General features: G+C 48.3%; 1 protein-coding gene across 1 annotated transcript in view; it reads right to left on the bottom strand.

Moving 5' to 3' along the window:
* ST6GALNAC6 (ST6 N-acetylgalactosaminide alpha-2,6-sialyltransferase 6) overlaps positions 1–18,251 on the bottom strand; it is a 44,716-nt gene that overhangs the window by 7,709 nt on the left and 18,756 nt on the right. The window contains exon 2 of the mRNA XM_073640002.1: positions 11,080–11,256. Coding sequence (XP_073496103.1) covers positions 11,080–11,256 — 177 coding nt within the window. The remainder of the gene's footprint in view (positions 1–11,079; positions 11,257–18,251) is intronic.

Below are 18,251 nucleotides of genomic sequence, written 5' to 3'. Positions count from 1 at the left end.
ACCTCCTGCCCGTTCTTCCAGAGACTGCCCCGGTCACTTGCCGTGACCTCCAGCCCATCCACTCAGAGACTGTCCCGGTCACCTGCTGTGACTGCCTGCCCGTCATCCCTGATTGCCACCCGCTCCCTTACAAGGACCGACCCCTTGTATAGTAGCTCAGAGGTTCCGCCTCCCAGACCCGTTACAGTTTGCTCGGGCCATGGAACCCGGTGGCACCCAAGCTCCCTCGCTCTCGGACCTGTGTCATGAACTGTCCCGCCAGAGGTCCCAACAGGAGTCCATCCTGGGTCACCTGCGGAATGTCAATTCTCGCCTGGACACTCTGACTGCTCCGCCAGCAACCTCCGCCAGCGCCATGATTCGCAATCCGACAGCTCCGCTGTCCACCAACACTATGGTATCCTACCCCGGACCCCGGCTTTCTGCACCTCCTCGCTTCGGAGGCGACTCCGCTCAGGCTCGGGGCTTCATAAATCAGTGCACCCTGCACTTTGAACTCCTGTCCCACCAGTTTAACTCCGACCGGGCCAAAATTGCCTTCATCATGTCCCATCTCACCGGAGAGGCTCTGGCCTGGCTAAATCCTCTATAGGAGAGAGGAGACCCCCTGGTGTCCAACTTGCCTGCCTTTCTCACGGCCTTCCGGAAAGTCTTCGACGAACCCGGACGGAAGACCTCATCCGCATCGTCACTGCTACGCCTCCGTCAGGGAAGCCTCACCGTGGGCCAATATGCCATACGGTTCCGTACCCTTGCCTTGGAGCTGGCCTGGGATAATGACGCTCTGGTTTCAGTCTTCTGGGAGGGTCTGTCCGGCCGTATTAAAGATGAACTTGCCGGTCGGGACATTCCTACCACCCTCGATGACCTGATAGCTCTTGCCACCCGGATTGACCTGCGGTTCCAGGAGCGTGCCAAAGAGGTCACCCGTGAGAGGAGGTTTCCACGCCTAGCTCCTACTTTTCAGCAACCCGTCACTCCCTCCGTCTCTCCTGAGCCTATGCAGGTCGACCAGACCAAGATGGTCGGTTCTCGCCAAGAATCTCGCCGAGCCGAGGGAAGCTGTTTCTATTGTGGCAGTAAGAAGCACTTCATCCGTTCCTGCCCGGAAAAGCCGGGAAACGCCAGTGTCTAGGACCACTCGGAGAGGTCGTCCTAGACAAAAGTAAGTCCTCTCCGTCTCTGACCTTACCGGTCTCTATTGCTTGGGGAGAAAACCGTCTCTTCGAACTCGCCCATCTGGATTCTGGAGCTGCTGGAAACCTCATCGCCCAGTCTCTGGTAGAGAGATACCATATTCCCACCAAGTCCCTGGCGGAGCCATTGTCAGTTGCTTCCGTGGATGGAAGACTTCTCTCGGAGACCATCCTGCTCGTCACCGAACCTATAACCCTACAGGTGGGAATGCTGCACTCTGAGGAGATCTCATTCCATGTGCTGTCCGGACTTTCTCACTCCTTGTTGCTAGGTCTACCTTGGCTCCAGACACATGAACCCGTATTGAACTGGCGGTCCGGTGAAGTACTCCGATGGGGTCCTGACTGCCATAGGACCTGCCTGGTTCCGGTCCGTCCACTTCGCCCTCAGCCTACTCCAGCTAATTTACCTGGTCTCCCGGCTCCCTACTGGCCCTATGCGGACGTCTTCGGTAAGAAGGAAGCTGAGACGTTGCCGCCCCATAGGCCATACGATTGCCCGATCGACCTGGTACCTGGCACCACTCCTCCCCGTGGGCGTATCTACCCGTTATCTGCAGCCGAGACCCGAGCCATGTCTGAGTACATTGAAGAGAATCTGGCTAGGGGATTTATCCGAAAATCTACCTCCCCGGCTGGAGCCGGATTCTTCTTTGTCAAAAAGAAAGACGGCTCGCTACGTCCCTGTATTGACTACAGAGGACTCAATCTCATTACGGTAAAAAACAAATATCCCCTGCCACTCATCTCCGAATTGTTTGACCGGCTCAAGGGCGCCAGGATCTTCTCCAAGCTGGATCTTCGAGGAGCGTATAATCTGGTCCGTATCCGTCAAGGAGACGAGTGGAAGACGGCATTCAATACCCGGGACGGTCACTACGAGTACCTTGTGATGCCCTTCGGTCTCTGTAATGCTCCCGCGGTCTTTCAGGAACTAGTCAATGACATCTTCCGTGACCTCCTGTACTCCTGCGTAGTGGTATACCTGGACGATATCTTGGTCTTCTCTCCGGATCTCTCCACACACCGGAGGGATGTTCGTCAGGTCCTGCTTAGGCTTCGGCAGAACCACCTTTACGCCAAATACGAGAAGTGCCTCTTCGATCAGACCTCCCTTCCGTTCTTGGGCTATGTCATCTCCCAAACAGGTCTGCAAATGGATCCCGAGAAGCTCTCTTCCGTTCTAAAATGGCCTCGTCCTGAAGGTTTGAAGGCGATACAGCGATTCCTGGGCTTCGCTAATTATTATCGTCTTTTCATCCCACACTTCTCGTCTCGGACTGCTCCCATATCTGCACTTACCCGTAAGGGGGCTAACCCCAGGATATGGTCGCCTGAAGCCGAGGAGGCCTTCCTTTCCCTAAAGAAAGCCTTCGCCTCTGCTCCCGTCCTGCACCGTCCGGACTGTAATAAACAATTCTACCTGGAGGTTGATGCTTCCTCCTCCGGAGCCGGAGCGGTGCTCACCCAGAAGTCTTCTACCGGGAGAATGGTAACGTGCGGCTTCTTCTCCAAAATCTTCTCCTCGTCGGAGCGCAACTACTCCATTGGAGACCGGGAATTGCTAGCCATCAAATTGGCACTAGGAGAGTGGCGCTATCTGCTTGAAGGGGCTCTCTACCCGGTAATTATCTACACGGATCAAAAAACCTGGCATATCTCCAAAATGCCCAGAGGCTCAATCCTCGCCAGGCCCGGTGGTCGTTGTTTTTTGCCCGCTTCGACTTCACTATTCATTTCCGTCCGGCGGACAAGAACGTCAAAGCTGATGCCTTGTCTCGGTCTTTCCTGTCCTCCGATCAAGAGGAGGAACCTACGCACATCATCGACTCCTCCAAGGTGATGAATGTGGCTCCCTTGGATCTAACTCGTCTTCCACCCGGTAAGACGTTCATAGCTGTGCCAGATCGGGAGAGGGTTCTTCGCTGGGGACATTCTTCTAAACTAGCTGGCCATGCTGGCCAAAAAAAGACCTTTCAACTTATTGCCCGGCATTACTGGTGGCCTACCCTACGTAAGGACGTGGTAGACTTCGTCGCGGCCTGTTCATCCTGTGCTCGTAACAAAGTTCCCCGACATCTACCTGCCGGCCATCTCCTGCCCCTTCCCGTACCTGCTGCTCCTTGGCAACACATCGCTATGGACTTTATCACCGACCTTCCAGTTTCTGCCGGTTGTACCGTCATTTGGGTTGTCGCTGACCGTTTTTCTAAGATGGCCCACTTCATTCCCCTGCCTGGTCTTCCGTCTGCACCCGAGTTGGCTAAAGACTTTATCCGCCACATCTTCCGTCTCCATGGTCTGCCCCTCCACATCGTGTCGGATTGTGGGGTTCAGTTCACCTCTCGTTTCTGGAGAGCCACTTGTAAGCTGCTGGACATTACCCTGGATTTCTCCTCCGCTTACCACCCTCAGTCCAATGGTCAAGTGGAGCGGATCAATCAGATCTTGTCCAGCTACCTCCGGCACTTCGTGGATGCTCACCACTCGGACTGGGTGGATCTTCTACCGTGGGCCGAGTTCTCTTATAACAACCATGAGAGCGAGTCCTCTTCCAAATCCCCGTTCTTTATAGTTGGTGGCCAACATCCCCGGATTCCACTTCCTGTCTCCGTTTCTGTGGACAACCCTGCTGCGGAGTCTCTTGTCAGCGAATTTTCTACTATTTGGGAGAGCACCAGGTCCGCTCTTCTTCTCTCCTCTGAGCGGATGAAGAGATATGCTGATAAGAGACGTCTGGATCCGCCCCAATTCCGTCCGGGAGACAAGGTTTGGCTCTCATCCAAACATGTGCGGCTCAAAATACCCTCCTACAAGTTGGGTCCTCGATTCATCGGCCCCTTCGAAGTCCTCAGGCAAATTAACCCTGTGGCCTACAAATTAAAACTCCCGGCCACCCTACGGATCCCCAACTCCTTCCACGTATCTCTCCTCAAACCCGTTGTCTTTAACTCTTTTTCCAAAAATCCAGGTGCCCCTCCTGCTCCGGTTTCCGCTGATGACATCTTTGAGGTAGAGAGTATTCTGGCCTCCAAGAGGGTAAGAGGAAAAGCCTTTTTTCTGGTAGATTGGAAGGGGTTTGGTCCTGAGGAGAGAACTTGGGAACCCAGGGAGAACATCAACGCCCCGCTTCTCCTTGAAAAATTTCTTTCTGGCCTAAAAAAGAGGGGGCCTAAAGGGGGGGGTACTGTAGCATCGCCGTCCCTCTCACCTCCCCGCTCCTGGCGCGGCGTCCTCCAGCGCTGCTCTCCCCGCTGCTTCCGGCGCGCGCTCCCCCTCTCTTAAAGGGACCGCGCGCGCCGTCCTAAGGAGTCCCCGGCCAATTGCCGGAGGACCTCCCATATAAAGGGCACCTCCTCCAAAATGGAGGTGCCCGAGCAATGTTGTTTGCACCTGTGTCTCACCTGTGCTTCAGCCCTCAGGTCCCCCTGCCAGTTACCTGCCAGATTCCTGCCAGCTTGCTGCCTTTGTCCTGCCTGATATCCAGTCACCTGCCTGCTAGCCTGAGGTCCGACGGTCTGCCTTCCAACTCCTGTCAGTCTGTCTATGGACCAGCTTGCCCGCTCACCTGGGAGCGCACACTTGTTACCTGCCTGCTAGCCTACCTGGAGGCTCCGCCGTCACGTGCTGTGACCATCTGCCTTTTCAGAGACTCCTGCCCGCTCACCTGGGAGCGCACACCTGTTACCTGCCTGCTAGCCTACCTGGAGGCTCCGCCGTCACGTGCTGTGACCATCTGCCTTTCCAGAGACTCCTGCCCGCTCACCTGGGAGCGCCCACCTGTTACCTGCCTGCTAGCCTACCTGGAGGCTTCGCCGTCACGTGCTGTGACCACCTACCATTCCAGAGACTCTCGCTTGCTCACCTGGGAGCACACATCTACCATCTGCCTGCTAGCCTACCCGGAGGCTCTGCCATCACAGGTCGTACCTACCCTTTACCCAGAGACTGCCCCGGTCACTTGCCGTAACTCCCTGCCCGTTCATCCAGAGAATGCCCCGGTCACTTGCCGTAACTCCCTGCCCGTTCTTCCAGAGACTGCCCCGGTCACTTGCCGTGACCTCCTGCCCGTTCTTCCAGAGACTGCCCCGGTCACTTGCCGTGACCTCCAGCCCGTCCACTCAGAGACTGTCCCGGTCACCTGCTGTGACTGCCTGCCCGTCATCCCTGATTGCCACCCGCTCCCTTACAAGGACCGCCCCCTTGTATAGTAGCTCAGAGGTTCCGCCTCCCAGACCCGTTACAAGAAGTTCTTGGAGTTAGCAAAAGGAGTTGTAGGAAACAAGCCGTAGATAAGTGAGAACAGTCTGTGTAAGAATGTTCAGGAGATGGAGATTGAAACTAGGCTAACAGCTAGACAAAATACTCAAGCAATGGAATGAGAGATCCATGCGACTTTAAGTAGGCCCAAACAGGAAACAAGATGGATCCCATAGGTTCAGAATCTGCCATCTTGGTCAAGGGCAATTGCAGAACACAACAGCAGCCTCCAGTGGTAAGGAGTGGGATTGCAGCACAATTATTAACTGTAGCAGCCACTAGTGGTCAAACTGTAGAAGGACAACAGGAATTCTGACACCTAGGAAGGGGCCATGGATATTGGTCCCCTCCCAGACTAAAAAACATCAGCTCTCAGCCGCACCAGAAATGGCGCATCCTTAAGATTCTGGTGCTTACCCTCCGCTCTTCCCACTTGCCCTGGTGCGGTGGCAAGTGGGGCAATAGGGTTGGAGTTGATGTCAGCTTTGTATTGGTAGCTGACATCAAGCCCAGGGTTTAATAATGGAGAGGAATCTATAAGACGCAGCCATTACTAACCCCATAGTCAAAGTTTATAAAGAAATACAAACACCCAGAATAAAATCCTTTATTTGAAATAAAAGTCCACACTTTTCAACATTTATTAAAAAAAACAACAAAAAAAAACACATTTATACTCACCTTATGCCTATTCCTCTGAAGCCTGTGGTCCCTGTAAAAAAAGCTAAAATAAAAAACAACAATATCCCTCACCTGTCCGACATACTGTCCCACGCCGTAATCCATCTCTGTGATATTTGGTTTACAACCTGAACGGTGCCAAGATGCGACCGTCCAGGCTGTAATGACTGCTGCTGCGAGCTCGAAAAAATTCACTGCAGTTCATCATCCAGGCTTGCAGTGAACTGCCCATAGGAAAGCACCTTCAGTAACTGCCCGTCACTGAAGTTGCGCTTGCAGCAGCAGTCATTCTGTCCTGGCTTACAGCCTGGACGGTTGCATCTTGGCACCGTTCAGGTTGTAAACCAAATATCGCAGAGATGGATTACAGCGTGGGACACTATGTCGGACAGGTGAGTATTATGGTAGTATTTTATAGGTTTTTACAGGTGACACGGGCTTCAGGGGATTAGGTGTAAGGTGAGTGTTTTTTTATTTTATTCTTAATTTTACACTTGTTGTAGATAGCAGGGGCTGCCAACAACTCTCAACATTGCTTCTTGCTTGCGCTGATCTCAGTGCGAGCAAGTTACAATGATGAGAGCAACTTCCAGCAGCCGCCGCCGGAGATCAGTGCAAACTGTACCGCTGATTCAAAGGCTCCGATACCTGTCACGCTGATGAGAGATGGATGCCATCCGTGTGTCATCAGTGTGCACGTGTGCAGCATGCATTTTCTGCGTGCTGCGCAAAAAACCCTGACACGTCTGCGGGTTTTTCACACGGACACAAGGTCAGTGTGAAAAATCTAACATGTGCGCGCACCCATTGAATGCAATGCACATAGCTGCCCGCTGCTCCCTATCCTCTGAGCAAATGGACTGTAGCCTGGGATGCCGCTGTTCCTAGTATGCCTACCCCGCCTGCAGTGTGGGGCTACAGTCATGTACTGTGACCATAAATGGGGTGTTGGTAGCAGAACTCTTGGACTTGGGTAGTTTGGTAACCCTGGTTAGGTCCACACTTCCCCACCAGTTGGTCCCCAGGAAACACGGGGACGCCAAGGATTACCCTGTGGCCAGAGTGACCATACAAACTAACTGTGGGGAGGAGTTCAATGAGGTCGGGGTGGTTAAGGACCTGCTACATTCAGTAATAATGGGGCGGGACTTTAGCCTGTTCTGGGACTTATGGCGGAAAGCCGATGTACCATGTGACTCAGGAAGGAGCCGTTTCCACCACGATGAATTCCCAACGCAGTCACAGGCGGATGAATTTCCACTGTGTGTCCTTGCTGGTGAGGAGGACGAGACAGTGACCCGAGAGGCTGAGATTCCTGAATTGAAAGTTTCTGGGGGGAATTTTGGTACTGCTCAAATCCAGAATCTTATCTTGAAGAATGCATTTGATAATGTGTCTGTGATCAATGGGGTTGCTCAAGAGCTGGGGGCTGACACCAGGTTCCCATATTTTACACTCATTGGGGAACTTCTTTATCGGCCAATTCTCATGTCTTGGGTGGGCATCTAGGGGTAGACAAATCTCGGGAGCGCGTCCTGCAGAGGTTCTACTGGCCTGGATGTCACCAAGAAATTGTGAATTACTGCCGCTCCTGCCCCACCTGTCAGCTAACTGCTCCTGTATCCCACTTCCACAGCCCCTTTGTACCGTTCCCTATTATAGAGGTCCCATTTGACTGGATTGCCATGGACTTTGTCGGGCCCCTGGTCAAGTCCGCCAGGGGGTACCAATACATCCTGGTAGTGTTGGACTATGCAACTCGGTATCCGGAGGCAGTCCCATTGAGAAACTCCTCCACCAGGAGTATTGCCAGGGAGCTTGTGCATATTTTCTCCCAGACGGACCTGCCAAAGTAGATCCTGACGACGGACTAGGGAACTCCTTTTATGTCTAAGGTGATGAGGGAGTTGTCTAAGGCTATCCAGATTACACAACTCCGGAAGTCTGTATACCATCCGCAGACGAATGGCCTGGTGGAGAGATTCAACAAGACCCTGAAGTCTATGCAGAAGAAGGTCGTGGAGAAGGATGTGCAAGACTGGGATTGCCTATTGCCATACCTGCTGTTATCCATTAAGTAAATTCCCCAGAGCTCTACAGGATTCTCACCGTTTGAGCTGCTATACGAACGGCACCCTCGGGGACTTCTGGACATAGTGAAGGAGACCAGGGAAGCAGAGATTACACCTCACCGGAGCGTCATCGAACATCTGGCCCAAACGTAGGACCGGATTGCGAGGGTGATGCCAACTGTGAAGGAGAGCCTTCTACAGGCACAAGAAGCCCAGACGAGGGTCTACAATCGGGCCGCAAGGCTGAGACAATTCAGCCCTGTAGAACGGGTATTACTATTTGTACCCACGGCCGAAATTAAATTTCTGGCCAAGTCGCAAGGGCCATACGAGGTGGTCGAGAAGTTGAGTGAAGTCAATTATAAAATCCACCAGCCATGAAGACGAAAGCCATACTAGATATACCACATCAACTTGCCTAAGCCATGGCGGGACAGGGAACCGGCAGAAGCTACGTGTCTGGGGGCCAATCCTGAAGCCAGGGTCGAGGATGTCACAGTGGCAAAGACACTATCACCGGCCCAAAAACAACATTGCCGAGAACTGCTGCATAGAAACCGAGACCTGTTCTCAGAGTTGCCCGGGTGTACGCAGCTTGTGGGGCATGAGATCTAGACGGAACCGCATGTACGGGTGAACCAGAAACCATATTGAATACCTGAAGCCCGCCGCAAGGTGATCTCCAAGGAGGTGCGGAGAATGTTCAACCTCGGCATCATCGAAGAGTCTAAGAGTGGCTGATCCAGCCCCATTGTTCTTGTACCCAAGCTGGAAGGAGAATGGTGCTTCTGTAACGATTACAGAAAACTAAATGAAGTGTATAAGTTTGACGCCTATCCAATGCCCCGGGTCGATGAACTTATTGAAAGGCTTGGGCTTGCCAGGTACATCACTACCCTGGACCTAACAAAGGGGTACTAGCAAATTCTCTTGTCCCCAGGTGCCAAGGAGAAAACTGCCTTCTCTACACCCGACGGGTGTTTTCAGTACACCAGGATGCCATTCGGTGTGCAGGGAGCCCCAGCTACCTTCCAGAGGGCCATGGACCAGATCCTAGCCTCACACAAGAAGTACGCCACCGCTTACCTGGACAACATCGTGATCTTCAGCCCAGATCTGGGAAGTCACCTGCAGAAGGTCCAGACGGTACAGGGGGCACTGAGAAAGGCTGGATTTACCATAAACCCTAAAAAATGCGCCATAGGAAAAGGAGGCAAAATACTTGGGCTACGTCATTGGAAGGGGCAAAATAAAGCCGCAAGTGAACAAGGTGGAAGCAATCCAGAATTGCCCGCAACCGGCCTCCAAGAAACAGGTTTGGGCGTTTCTGGGAATCGTGGGATACTACCGGCGATTTATCCCGAATTTCACCATGATAGTGGCACCCCTGACCGACCTGCTTAAAGGTACGAAGACTGTGATGGCCAAGTGGTCTTCTGAGGCAGATTTAGCGTTCCAAGAATTGAAGCTCACTCTGTGTAAGCAGCCGGTCTTGATAGCACCTGACTTCAATAAAGAGTTTGTGGTCCAGATGGACACCTCAGAGGTCGGCATAGGAACCGTCTTATCCCAAGAAGTAAATGGGGAGGAACATCCCATTCTTTATCTCAGCAGAAAACTCTCGGCCTGCGAAAAGAACTATGCTATTGTGGAAAAAGAGTGCCTGGCCATCAAGTGGGCAATTGACACCCTGAGATATTAGGCCGGAAGTTCAGGCTAGTGTCAGATCATGCTCCCCTGAGATGGATGAGGGAAAGGATGGGGAAGAATGCCCGGGTGAATAGGTGGTTTCAAGCACTCCAGGGCTTTCGTTTTTTGGTGGAGCACAGGCCCAGAAAACTACATGGTAACGCAGATGCCCTCTCCAGACTTCCATGTTTAGCAAGTGAAGATGCCAAAATCCCCGGCTTTGGGCAGAGGGGGGGGGATATGTCACTGGCAGAATACTGGAGAGGAGATATGTTTCACTGAGGCTGTTAGATTCAGTGATGTGAAACATGGAAGTCTTCTCCAGCATAATAGGTGCAGAGAGGGTTAATCGTCCATTTAAAAGGACATGTTTTATTAGGTGAATGACTATAGTGCGGGCGGGAGGTCTTCACCATATCTCCACCCCAGGGTGTGGTCTGGGCTTTAAATAGCCATGCCTTCTCACTCAGATGTTGTTCAGTGTGTGGAAACTAGCTCCTGAGAGAGAGGAGCTTGTGTTTGTGTGCTAAACTGAACCATGTGTTATTTCTAACCCTGAGTGGCCGGACCTCGGTCGAAGTAAGGACTGTTCTGTACCTTTTTTCCTTTTTGTTTCCTGTTATGCCAGAAAGGCCATGTTTATGTTATGCACTTTCCCGTGGTTTATGCTGCTTCTTATAATATCCCACCAAGTAATTTAAAGAGACAATGTCCTGTATCTACCTCCGAGGGCGTCAGAGAGAGCAACTCTACCACAGGACATTAAAAACGGACATGTGAAGGGGGCCTAAGAGATGTTTTTGGATGTACCCCAATTGAATACAAAGCCACCGAGTCACAATCATACTTCCCAATATGTTTGGGAGGTGGCCGGAAGTACAGTACTCCTAAAGGGGTGACAAACCTCCTGGGTGCTGCCAAAGTTTTCTGAAACTTCTCAGAAAGAAACTCTTGCATAAGTTTTACTGTTTATCAGCTGGAAGTCAAGACAGGGGCAAAGACAATTCAGGGGGCAAAAATAAGGGCCTGGCCTTTATAAAGGGAAAACAAATTTCCGTTTCACTCCAGAGACTCCCAGTTCACCTCTTCTAACAGTGAGCAAGTATTGTCTTAATGCATAAGTTCAAAAATATCTGCTATAGCTCCATGTACTTAACAGGAGGAAACACAAACTTTCTCACCTTGTTTCCAGACACAGGCGTGTAGCCATCTTGCAGACCCCATTTTCTAATATTGGGTGGGTTGTGATGCTTGATTTTCAGATCCTTATAGTTGAATGGTTCCTCATAGTTGTTGGAACTCAGAATAATGAGGAAGGTTACAAGGGCGAAGATCAGAACGAGGGCAGCAGTACGACCCTGCGGAGAGTGGAAGAAAGAACATTTTTTTTTTCTTTTTTTAAAAAGTTAGAATACTCTATATTGTATGAAAATACCATGACAAGAGATTACTGTTTGTCCCAATTCAACATTTGGCTTGGCCAAAAAAACATCGTGAAAGATCCACATTGTCAGTGCAATATAAAAACAGTAGGTTATCAGTGGATCCCATCAATATTGCCAGGATTTGGTATGAAAAAGCCCATGCCTCTGGAAAGTTTGGGTTCTTGGCAATTGGTATATGGGTTGACCGTTGACCCAATTATGTGGTGCAGTGTGAAAGCTAACAGACAGTCACTATATAAAATATACTTAATATTTTACATTGTTCATTAATCTAGAAAAAAAGTCTTTGCAGAAAGACATTTTTAAATTGGGTGATTATAAGAAACACATTAAAACATCAAACTTATTTATATAAAAGTCCAAACCATCATTTGGAAAATGGAATCTGAAAATCAGAAACGTAGTAAGAAGCAAGTTAGGTGGGTTGGGATTATTTATTTATTTTTTTTACCACTAAGGAACCAGTAAAAATTGTGCTTTTTGCTAAATAGTTTTCTTAAAAAATAAATTTTCCCCAGGAGGGGACAAATCATTTAATACTTAAATGCATGTATTTGGAGCTAAAAATCATTTTTGCTATTGGGTTTCATTAAAAATGTTGCACTGTTTGGCTTTTACAGACTTTGTTTTCCTGTAAAACCAACTTTCATGTGGTCATAAATCAGTTGTGAGGAGCTGAGAAAAAGACAGATAAGAGGATTACAAACTCTCCCATTGGAGCGTCATAGTGAGCTCACTGACGGATTCTAAGTTAACCCATTCTGCAGACAGCAACAGCCATTGCAATACATGCTGTAACGTTTTTTAATGAAACCCAATCACAAAAATTTATTTTAACATTTAACTAAGGAAAAAAAAAAATTGCTTAAGGCTCGTGGCGGCCACTGCAGGGGAAATGCAGTATTACATGGCGGCTCTTCAAATAAATAGACAACTCTACATTAGCGGCTTTCTTCTTTCGCCTTTCGCTAATAGAGGGAAACCCCAAGCAGGACGCTCACTCCCTAACAACATCCGAATCCCAATGGTCTTGTTCCACCCTAAAGATCTGTAATATCAACCGTCCTTATATTGCCTTGTGGTTTTCTTTCTTCACAGCAATAGTGCACAGCACAAAAGGATAAAGGTTGGATGCAATATGAACAAAAATAAAGACTATTGTGCTCCATTTAATGGCACGGCTAATAGAGGTCAGCATTTGTGAGGAATAATAGTCGTTGCTTATTGCAGTATTAGAATTTTGAATGTTTTATTGTAGGAGTAATGAGGTGTATAAAAGATTATTACACTAGTGTTAGTCACTGACCATGCAAAGTGACTTCTATTCAGGCTATATTCTTGCGCCTTTCACCTCCTGGGAAGGAAATATATGGTATAAACATATAAGGTTATTGATTGGTCCTTTTTAATGAAGCCCAGTATAAGTGGGGTCAGTGCAGCAGGAAGCTGGGGCTCCAAATTGTCAGATACCTTCAGTGTAGGTAGCAAAAAACACCCCCCCCCCAAAAAAAAGACAATTTGACTGGAGCACTGGATGAAAAGTCTCATGATACAAGAGAGAATACAACACGTTTCGAGTCCGACCTTTGGTCCATTTTTCCAGCTCCGCTAAAAAAAAGTATTGAATTAGGTAAGCTATGAAGAATCTGGCTTAGTAATAAAAAAGTTTGTTTCATAGGTTCATACTGCTGCTTTGTCCATTAAGAGGGGAATTTAGTACCATGATGCTCATATGGGGCAAACTGAGGGTGTAATTTTTCCATAACTGAACGAGAGGATGCATCCATTGCACCATGCTTTATGATAGAATTTTACTTTAATAGATTATAATGCCATTTCTATATAAGCAGGGTCAGCATCATACCTGAGGGGGTGTGGCATGGCACCAGAGGGGGTGCACTACTAGTCTCTTAGAGAAGACAACTATTTAAATCGCATATTTGCTAACTTTGATAAATTCTCCGTTGGGAGCTATGGGACAGACACATTTTTTTTAAAGAGATAAACATGCACATTTTTTGCAGCCCTTGTCCCGTTCCTGTCCCCCGGAATGCTCTTTATGCAGACAAGGCCTTTGTGGATCACTCTTCCAACTCTTGAATGTGCATCTTTGCATAAGACTTCCGAGGTGCCCTGGAGATTGGCAACTCTTCCTGTTGATGGTGGGGATGGGGTGGAGGAGTTTACCATGTTTCCAAGACCCTCAGAGACAGTTGGCAAGAATGGTTTCACCATTTATACTATCTATACTGTTCATTTTTTTTATTTATTTTTTTTTGGGGGGGGGGGGTGTGGGGGGGGGTACTACCCCCCTATCCTTAGAAGACAATTTATAATGTAATTTTGGCTGGTCAACTTTGGTTTCACTGTGCAAACTTTTTCCCACCACTTCTGCTTTTCTTCTGACTTTTAATCATTTGCACCCATGCAAAAAAAAACAACTTTATATATTAAAGGCTAATATTAATCATGTTCCTAGTGCGAGCCCTAATGAGACGTGCCGCAAACCACTGCACTGATGGTAGTTCACTCCGTAAACCCACAGGTTATGCAGCTCCTCCTCGCCCTTTCCTACCCCAATTCTGCAATGCAGTGATCAGTTCCCACCTCTCATTATAACACTTTCCTTATTGTATCGCCGGAGACCCATACTGTGTTAACAGAAGCTGAATGTGTTACTATGGCAACTAAATCGGAAGGTTTGAAGTCTGCACCCCCCCCCAACCCCTCCCGAAGAAGACAAGAGGAAACGGGGAGGGTGGGAGAGCAATGGGGATGAAGCAAGTGGGAGCGGGAATGAGATGCTGAGGATCTAGTTTATGTAATACTGAGTAGTGCCTGATGATACAAAGATGAGAGGTTTGGGGGAGGGGGGGGATTTTTTTTCCCTTTAATCAGCATGCAAACCAGCGCTAATGGTAAGAGAAGTGGAGATAAATCAATACCATCTCCTGTGACATCCCATCTATGACAGCAACTAAAAGTAATTATTTTTGAAGCCCTAATCAATGGGGATTTTGTAGTGCAGTAGAGTTTAGATAGGGGACTAAAACTTAAATAAACCAGAAATTAAGAACTACTGTTAGTGATATGTTAGTTTTTTTTGGAAGAGAGGGGGTTTGGCTGCCATCTTGGAGGAAGATAATATTACAGATACAGGTCGGCAATACACCTACAGGAGCTTTTCTGACCTCCATCTACCTCCATAGACATTAAAATTGAGTTTCCCGCTTTGCAGCCATAACGGCTCCCGCTCTTTTGGGAAGGATTTTTAGGGGATTTTTCAGTCCTCTGTGGGCAATTCAGCCCCTTCATCCAGCAGAGAATTTGTAAGACCAGACCCTGATGAAGGGGAGAAGCCGGGCTCACAGTCTCCAGTCTAGTTCATCCGAAACATGTTGGATGAGGCTGAGGTCCGGGCTCTGTGCCGCCGCTCATATTTTTCCGCCAAACTCCCCCAACCATGTCTGTATGGACATGTGTGTACTGTATGGACATGTGTGAATTGGGCAGTCATGGGGAACAGAAAGGGTCTTCCCCAAACTGTTCCCACAAAGCTGAAAGCTACAACTGCCCACAATGTCTTGGGCTGAAGGATTAGGATTTCCCTTCACTGGAACTAATGCTCCGAGACTGATCCCTGAAAAACACCCCATACCATTATCCCTATTCCACCAAACTGTACAGGGGGCACAATGCAATCAGGGGGTAACGTTCTTCTTGCATTCATCAAATCCAGACTCATCCATCAGACGTAGATAAAGAAGTGTGATCCATCACTGCACAGAACACGTCTCCTCCAGAGTCCAGTGGTGGCGGCTTTACACCACTCCATCCAATGATCGGCATTGTGCTTGAAGATGTACGGCTACACGCAGCTGATTAGCCATGAAAACCCATGGGTGCCTGAAAGTCCAAAATAAGGACTTTGTGTATAGGCCTGGGTAACTCATTATTACCATGTGTTTAAGCCCTAAAACTGGTCATTCACACGAGATAGCTGACAGACAGCCAGCTCTCCCGACTCCCTCATGTATACGACTGTTTGGCCAACTCCAGTGCTCATGTGTTTTCACTGGCTAATTGGGAAAAAGCAGCTGCCAAAAACCTCTGCTGGAGACTTATCTCCCCTGAAAATAAAGCATTGACATTTCAATTGCCCGATCCTTATCTTTCCCTTCATCACCATCCCATACACATCAGATAGCAGCAAAATTGTCAGGTTTGGACGACCTTTATCTAATACATATATGGGGGCCATATGTTCTCAACACTTACCCCTCACCATCTAGTTAATAATAAATAACTAATACTCTGGTACTTCTAAGGTTCTTAAAGGGATTTCACTCCTTGCTTATAATGGAAGTCTTTGTGCTGATTTGGCCATCCTTCTCCTAAGTTTTATCTGCTGAAATTTACATTTTTTGATTCACTGATTATAGACAAAAACGACAAACCATTGAATAGTGTGTCAAATCTTGGAGGATTACTGTATATGGCCTGTCCCTTACACAAGGCGGCAAAACTCCTCCACAAATATCTGACTTCATGTTTTCATGCTGCTTTGATAGACTCATTTGCGTAATCTCTCCAATCTCTCCAGCCTTTTTCCTGCATGTTTCAGAAAACAGCCGGGGAAAAGCTGACTAGTGATATCTTCTCTACCCATACATGAGAAAAATTCTTCTTAGTCATTTCAGGAGACCATATGAAGGATACAGCTTCAGGACAAAAGAACCAGGCGCCGAAAGTCAACATGCCCAATCTGTCCTTCCCCCCAACATGAGCTCTCCCTTACTCATCCATACTTATGAGCACTGGGCCAAGCATTTATGTATTCTCAAAGGGGAAACAAGAAAAATCTCTTCTGAAAACAAAATTATTGTGCAATGGAATTCCAGGTCCGATCCTTTTCTCTCCCGACATTAGATGGTGGGCCAGTCAACACCTGAACAAAGAATATATAAGCGGGGCCCAATTATAAAACAAAACAACCAACAGGAGATTAGTGTTAGAACCCTCTTGTTTGTTTTTTCTATCTTGTGTTTTGCGGTCACGTGACCATCTGCCTTTATATTCCAGCTCCGCCCTTCTGGCTGTGCTGGACTTCAGTGTTTGACTGTTTCTCTAGCCAGGTGCTTCTGTGCCTTTCTCTGTTAGTTCGCTTGGTCCTCTGGGACCTCTAGTACATTTTTGTCAGTTTGTCTTTTTGTGTTCTGCAACAACTTCTGTTTAGGAGGTGTCCCATTTTTTGTCCCAGTCCTTAGTTCTTTTAGGGACCCCTCCCTTAGTTCTATTTTTTTCCTTTAAAAATGCTTGTTTGTTATATTTTTGTTTGAGATCAAGATCCTCTGGGAATGAATCACAGCGCATTGGTTTTATTATGTCACTTTTGCGCAATGAACCACAAGGGTGGGCCTTTTCTCTCCAGCCTAATGATCCGTGCTTAAGGTCTGTTGAAGAATTTTTTTCTGCTATGGGGCTATTATATGATGATCCTGATCGAATCTCATCTGCTGAATCCAGAACTTAGACGTTTGAATCAGGGGTCAGATTATGTTGAAAATTATTGCACACATTTCAGGAGATGGGCTTCAGAAGTTAAGCGGAATGATCCTGCGCTGAGATGTTTATTTCTTGCTGGTCTGAGTTAAAGGGTTAAGGATTTGCTAATTGCATTACCCCCGCACCTGAGACTCTGCAGGATGCTATGCAGTTAGCTGTTCGTATAGACAGGAGACTGAGGTGCAGGCTCAATGAGGTAAAGACTCCTGTAATGCCAGGTCCTAGTCCCCAGAAAATCTGCTCTGACGGCAGAGAACCGATGGAGGTTGGGGGGATGTCACTCCGCTCTCAGGAAAGAGACCGGAGGTTCGCCGAGGGATTGTGTCTTTATTGTGGTAAAGCTGACCATTTGATTAAGTATTGTGAGCGTCGTTTAAGTAAAGAAAAAAAAAAAAAGGTCAGTTACGCCCGTATAGCTGGTTTACGCTCTGCCGGAGTATTTCTTTCTGGGAGCACTACTCTGCAGGGAGATTTGATTGAATTTCAGGTATTTGTGGATTGTGGTTCAACACTTAATGTGATTGATAAAGGGTTTTTGGAAAACCTTAAATTGAAATCCAAACCTTTGTCATCACCTATTTCTGTGGTTGCAATTGATAACACTCCCTTGAAATGTATTAGGGTATGTGCACACGATGCAGAAATGAAGCAGAAAATGTCTGCATCATTTCTGCATCTCCCTGGCAGAAAAAACGCATGCAGATTGTGCATGCGTTTTTCCTGCGGAATACATGCGGATTCACATGCGTTTCCGCATGCGGATTGACAAGCGCTTTCCAGGCGATTTTAGCATCACCTAGAAAGTGCTTGACAACTAGGTCACACTATATAAATCCATGCAACCGGCATGGATTTATATAGTGTGACCCGAGAGAGTGGCAAAAATAAATGTATACTTTACCCTCTGATGGCCGCGCTGTCCTGCTCACTCCGTTCTCCCAGCTGCCGGCAACTTTGAATTGAAAGACCTGCCGACGTCAGCGTCACGTGACCCGTCACATGACTCTGACGTCAGCGCAGGTCCTTCAACTCACTGCAAAGTTCCGGGAACCAAGCAGGAGCGCAGCGCGGGCCGACAGAAGGTAAGTATACATTTATTTTTAATTTTATTCTTTTTTTACAGCTTTTTTAATGGTACCTGGGTGTGGAGGAGAGTCTCTTCTCCTCCACACCCGGGTACCATCCGCACATTAGAACGCAACAATTACGCAAGTACAGATGCAGTCTTGCGGAATTGGCGCGTTCTAATGCAAGTCAATGGCGGCGAAAACGCAGCGTTTCCGCAAAATTAATGGACATGCTGCGGATTTTTGAGCGCAGCGTTTACGCTGCGAAAAAATCCG

This window comes from Phyllobates terribilis, unplaced genomic scaffold (assembly GCF_046119375.1).
Source record: "Phyllobates terribilis strain yellow unplaced genomic scaffold, ASM4611937v1 Scaffold_7__3_contigs__length_470593459, whole genome shotgun sequence".
In the NCBI taxonomy this organism is placed as follows: Eukaryota; Metazoa; Chordata; class Amphibia; order Anura; family Dendrobatidae; genus Phyllobates; species Phyllobates terribilis.
This window is presented reverse-complemented; position numbering and strand designations above follow the sequence as displayed.